The sequence below is a fragment of the Octopus bimaculoides genome, chromosome 23 (genome assembly GCF_001194135.2).
Source record: "Octopus bimaculoides isolate UCB-OBI-ISO-001 chromosome 23, ASM119413v2, whole genome shotgun sequence".
Lineage (NCBI taxonomy): Eukaryota > Metazoa > Mollusca > Cephalopoda > Octopoda > Octopodidae > Octopus > Octopus bimaculoides.
The window spans coordinates 33994144-34000322 of NC_069003.1; the positions used below are offsets into that span (position 1 = coordinate 33994144).

General features: G+C 36.2%; 2 protein-coding genes across 5 annotated transcripts in view; one reads left to right on the forward strand and one right to left on the reverse strand.

The window, feature by feature from the left end:
* The window catches only part of LOC106873730 (josephin-1), a 16504-nt gene extending 15102 nt beyond the window's left edge, over positions 1-1402 (forward strand). Inside the window, exon 3 of the mRNA XM_014921216.2 lies at positions 463-1402. Within this exon, the coding sequence (XP_014776702.1) occupies positions 463-622 (160 nt within the window). The 3' untranslated portion in view covers positions 623-1402. The remainder of the gene's footprint in view (positions 1-462) is intronic.
* LOC106873731 (josephin-1) overlaps positions 1-6179 on the reverse strand; it is a 9626-nt gene that overhangs the window by 1717 nt on the left and 1730 nt on the right. For 2 of the 4 annotated variants that reach the window (XM_014921219.1, XM_014921218.2), the window contains exon 2: positions 1396-1825. In XM_014921219.1, coding sequence (XP_014776705.1) covers positions 1396-1553 — 158 coding nt within the window. In that variant the 5' untranslated portion in view covers positions 1554-1825. Of the gene's footprint in view, positions 1-1395; positions 1826-3271; positions 3479-3901; positions 4410-6179 lie in introns of those variants that run through there. The other 2 variants (XM_014921217.2, XM_014921220.2) reach the window with 2 other exon arrangements.

A 6179-nucleotide genomic window follows, 5' to 3' on the forward strand; every position in this document is an offset into this window, starting at 1 on the left:
TATATATATATATATATATATATATATATATATATATATACGATGGGCTTATTTCAGTTTTTGTCTATCAAATCCAGTCACAAGGCTTTGGCCAGCCCAAGGCTATAGATGAAGACATTTGCCCAAGGTGTCATGCAGTGTGACTGAACCTGGAACCATGTGGTTCAGAAGCAAGCTTCTTACCACACAACTACACCAGCAATTATAACAGCCTATGTATCCATATCACACACACACACACACACACAATCAACTCCCCACCTTAAAGCTAGTCAACCAAGCCTACTCGACATACCTGTCGCCACTTTTCTTCCCCACCCCACCCACCGACATTGTGCATGTGTGTTTCTTCTACGTAGACCCTGTCTAATCACTATACCCAATCATTTCTCCCCAGGACATCATTCCACTGACGTTTCCACAATGCTGATGATTTCTCTACTACCATCAATGTAATTTCAGAGTGACTGTGAAGGCCATGGGAACCACCAGACCAGACCAGACCATTAAAGAAATCATATCAATGGCACTAAATGAGATGTCGCAGCTGGCATTTTCTTTAAAACCAAACACTGGACCGAACACAGAATACATATTCAAAGAGTTTCATTTGTTCCAATAAGCACAAAGGCAAAAACAAATTCTTCATATTAAGGTGAATCGTCAAACAGTATCCAGTGAAACCAAATTCCATTCTTCTAGCAAATGGTTTGGTGCATCCAGACTGGAAGGGAAATAATTAGAAGCAGGAATCGAAATAGAAAACTCAAAGAATAGGTCACTCAAGATCTCGTTTCCCACAGGTGTGAATTCACCTCTTAAAAGATACCTCTAATATACATTCATACCAGTTTTGTATATCTAAGCACCTACAGGTGCAAACTCACCTCACAAAAGGTACCTCTCACACACACACACACTCACTTATATAGAGGATGTATAGTTTAGCTCCGACAGGTGTGAACTCACTTCCTAGAAGATACACATTTCATATAAATTCGTACAGGTGTTGCATATCTTAGCTCCTACAGGTGCAAACTCCCCTTGCAGAAGATACACCTCCCACATGCATTCATATATGTGTAGCATGTTTCAGCTCCTGCAGACATGCAACACGTATTGGAAAAGACATCCACACCTACAAATATGTATAAGGGTTGTATATTTACCTACAGGTATGCAGACATCATCATCATCATCAATGTTCCATGCTGGCATGGGTTGGACAAGTGGGTTGACAGGATCTGCCAAGGCCAAAGACTGCATTGCGCTCCAGTATCTGTTTTGGTATAGTTTCTACAGCTGGAGGCCCTTTCTAACACACGTAATATAAAACACATACATACACACATACACACTCACACATACATACATACACAGGTGTTGTATATTTACCTTGTACAGATATTATCCAAATCCTTTTTAGTGAAGGCATTACCATCTTGGAACAAGTTGTTGAGTGCATGAAGGCCGCACAGTTGCAGCCTTTGCGTCTCATGGTAAATTTTAGGTGGGGTGTTATTCACTGTGTTTCCAGAAAACTGAAACTCCATGCCGATGTTAATGTGTTATTTGGTTTTGTTGCATTGGTTGGTGTTTAGCTGATGTTGCCGTGGGGTCTTGCAGCTGACATGCACATCCAAGAGAGCACGGATACTCCTTTTGTTAGATTCAACATAGAAGCTTTATAAATATATTTGAAAGTCTTCACAAAATTATTCGTGAGAACAGTCAAAAAACACACATATATATGTACTCATGCAGATCTGTTTCTTGCTGGTTTCAGATAAACTGTCGTTGTGAGACCAGGTCAAGTTTTGAATAGCTGTAAAGATAAGGAATAATAATAAATTAAGATTTACATACTAAATATATATACATAAAAAAAAACTATAACAACATATATTGTTCCAAAAAAAAAAAACTATAACAATATATACTGTGATATATTCCTCGAATGCTTATAAAATTTTTATGACGTCAACTAATATATATGAGTGTGTGTGTGTGTGTGTATGTATATATATATATATATATATATATATATATATATATATGCTCGAAATACGGGAGTAGAAAAACAGCCAATAACTGATGAAGGGTCGTTCTTTGTGTTGTTTGTCTTGTTCTCCATTTGTGTCGTTCGTTGTTCGAAAAAATAGTTCGTATTCCATGTACTCGTACTTCGTATCTTTTGTTGTACACGTTTTGTGACGTCCTGTGCACACACACACACACACACACACACACACACACACACACACACATATATATACATACATATATATATATGAAGGGAGAGAGAGGTACGTCTATGTCTGCGTATAGATACATCCGCTGTCAGAAGGAGTACTCGAAACCATAGCAGATAGAGATTAATAATGTTTTCATTTTGGTCGCGGTGCAGTATTTATAAACATACACACGCGTATGCGTAAGTATGTGTTTCCCCATGCGTGTGTCTGCGGAGTTTTAGAATACGCGTCACGAAGACTTATACCACCTGGTTCCAGAAGTGGGAAGCAAAAATATAAAACATTAAAACTTTTAACGATTTTTTTTCTTTTCTCTTTTTTCACCTCAGAAACAATCTAATTTAATTCCCGTTTTGTAAAACCCAGCAATAGTAATACATAGAAGGAGGACTTTAAAAACTACCCTTTTGTTTTCCCATAAACTATTGTATTTGAACGAATGAACTGTTCCTGATGTTCGTCCATAGACGTGTGTGCGTGTGTACAGTTGAGCATTTAAAATATTTATGAAACAACAATCTGTATGTAGTTATTAAAACAGGGATGGACACAGGTTATATATCAGGTTTTCTAACTCTCTACGCCACACACACACAAACATACGTTCGAATATTTCGTATTTAGACAGCCAATGTTAAAATACAAAGAGAAAATCTCATAGATGCCAAAAACACATGGAAGGTTTTTCACGCGCGTGCTTAGTACATGACAAACGAACACGTACGGGTAGGCACATATAAACACTGATGGCCACCCCGTATAAGACTATTTCATACATACCCTTTATACACGACTCTCTAGCGCAGAATCGACTGTAGAACACATACATATTTCTGATACGTGCAAGTTTATGGCGATGCTCCAGCAAGGCCGCAGTCTAATGACTGAAACAAGTAAAAGAATAAAAGAATATATGCACACACACACACACCTCTTGCACACACAGAAAAGTCAAGAGCGTGTTTAAGGAAAGAAAAAAAAAAGTGCGAGATACAGAAAGAGGAAAGAGTATTTACAATTGAATATTGTTTACCATCAGCTGCAGCGATTGATTGTCTTTTGGTTTGTCTTCTGGTGCAAGAATTCGTTGCCTTAGACAATAATATAGTCCTAGATACTCAGTCTCTTACATAAACAGGGGTAACGCCTAGAATATCTTAGTTTCCCTGCTTATATAGAGACACACATAACACCACCACCACTGGTATTAACTACACATACAACTCTGCTATGTAACCCCTTCCGCATTCTATTTATGTACCCGACCCATCTATCCCTCCCCTCTCTCTCTCTCTCTCTCTCTCTCTCTCTCTCTATATATATATATATATATATATATATATATATATAACGCCTTTTTTTATCGCATCATCTAAGATTTTTCGAAACTTTTTTTTTTAATTTTCCTATCAAGACAAATCTCTCATGATGTTGCCACCACCCCAAAGAAGAAGCTTCGTCCCGGGGCCCAGGAAGAAATCAACAACGAAGGAAATAAAAGAAAAGAGAGCAAATAAATGAGACACGAAAAGTAGGTTAGGAAGAACAACAAAAAACATTCCAAAGAGAAATGGTGCAACTGCACCGATATCTTTGTTACACCTGGAGCGAAGCCAGGATAACATGAAATCATAAGAGCTTGTTACCTTTTCATCTACGATGAACCGAATATGGGTCGCAGCAGTCTTGTGTATTAATATGTTGGTTCATTTCAAAGGATGCAAAAACATCAGCACCAGTTTCTTTACCTACCGTTTTAGGAGGTACTATATACGTGGTCACCCTATACGCAAGAAATAGCAACCGAATTTCCTCAAATTACACCATGCCTTCTCAGAAAAGGAGAAGACACATTATACAACGTTCTCTTAGGTACACTATGTCTGAGTAAAAGTTAGGATGGTCATAGCTGGAACGCATTTGATCATCGCTCTTCTGGTTCCGAGATCGATCTCACCGCGCGTCAACTTGCGGAACTATTTTTTAACATAGCTTCGGGTTATAATCAAATGCCTCGTGAGTGAAATTCGATAGATGAATGTTCGTCGTATATATATGTGTGTATATATATATCGTGTTTGAATTTTTCACAACAGCGAAAGTTGTAGACCTCAATGAGAAAACTGATAAACGGTGCTTTCGAACGAAAATACCTTATGTTATATATTCCGCCCTTGTTGCACTGACTACTTCTTTATCAGTCCCTCCCTCTCTTTCTCTGTCTCTCTATTTATCTATCTATATTATCTGTCTATCTGTCTTGCAAAAACGAAATACCATGAACCACTCAGTAGTCTGTTGAAAACCTAAACCCAACGACGCTATTGTTCACCAAATACATGATATAATATTAAAAAATATATAAGCAAATAATAGATGGAAAAATAGACAATAGAGAGATAGAGTGCACCTGAGCACAGTATACAACAATTTCTTTCATATATTTCATAGATAGGTAGAGTGAAAACAGGTTAATGGTCTTTATTTAATTATGCTTTTTCTTGGAAGTGAATAATTTTAGATAGTTTTAAAAATAAATTAGGTTATGATATATAATATAGTTTATGATTCCATCGCTTATTAAGCCACGTCACAGTCTTAGTTTTTCTCATAGCAGTCACAGAATAACACAGTTATCTCCCCTCCCATTTCGCTTCCACGCTTGACGTTAATTAATGGCTAAAGGCGTTAATTAAAAGTTCTCTTATAATTAATTGTTCTATATCCGTATGAAAACAGAGGTTCTTCTGTCTTCAGTAGACGTTAGGGTGAACAAAAATATTCACTGACGTTCTCTCCAGTGAAAAAAAACGCAATTTTTTAAATATTTATTGAAATAGTTATGTCATATAACAAGAGAAAGAAAGAAAGTAAATAAAAGAAATATATACAACACCGGATGTCTTATCCGGCTTCCAGAAATCCGGAAATACTGTGCTGTACCCTGTATCGAATTAACAGACGTTAGTTTTGAAATTGGTTAATTTATATACGGTGCGTTAAAAATAGTTTGGAATGTGATAGGAAGAGAGAAAGAGAAACTTTATAGCTTTATGTGCTTCGAGATCTACTGTTCCCCAAAAAATTTTCCTCGAATGCTTATAAAATCTTTATGTCGTCAACTAATATATATAAGTGTGTGTGTGTATATATATATATATATATATATATATATATATATATATAAACGTCTAGATAGAATAGAGACAGCTGATGAAGGGATATTCCAAGTGGCTTTCCGTTTTCCTATGTGTTCGTTCCGTTGTCTGTAGTTTATTGTTCTAACGTCCTGTACCCTGATATGCATGTATATACACATGTAGATGTAAGTATGTACATATATGTGTGTATACATGTATATATATTCTTTGTATTATTATATATATATATATATATATATATATATATATACCGTCAAAAAATCCATAAATCCGGAAACAATGCACTCGTACATCTGCCAGTAGAGTGGGTGTATTAATCGAAGTGAAGAGAATTATATATCCATTACGATCGATCTTACCAATCGATTTCGCACTAGGGGTTCAACAGGCTGTTAGGTAACTATCCAATTATGTCACCCTGCGCTCTTCAGAGATGACAGATATGGAACCCCTAATGTGAAACCGATTGGTAAAATCTGCCGTAATGGATATATAATACTGTGTATATTTCGATTTATATATATATATATATAAGGTTGAGGAGGGTATTGGATTTAACCAGTAAGTGCTGTATACCGATTAGTTTGCCCCAGTCGTTGTATGAACAGGATTGGGGATTATAAGTCGTGTATTAGCGTGTGTATATGTAAATATATAAAAATAAAAAGATAAAGAGAGCAATGGTAAGGTTGGAGAAATATTACCATTGCTCTCTTTATCTTTTTATTTTTATATATTTACACACACACACACACAAATATAT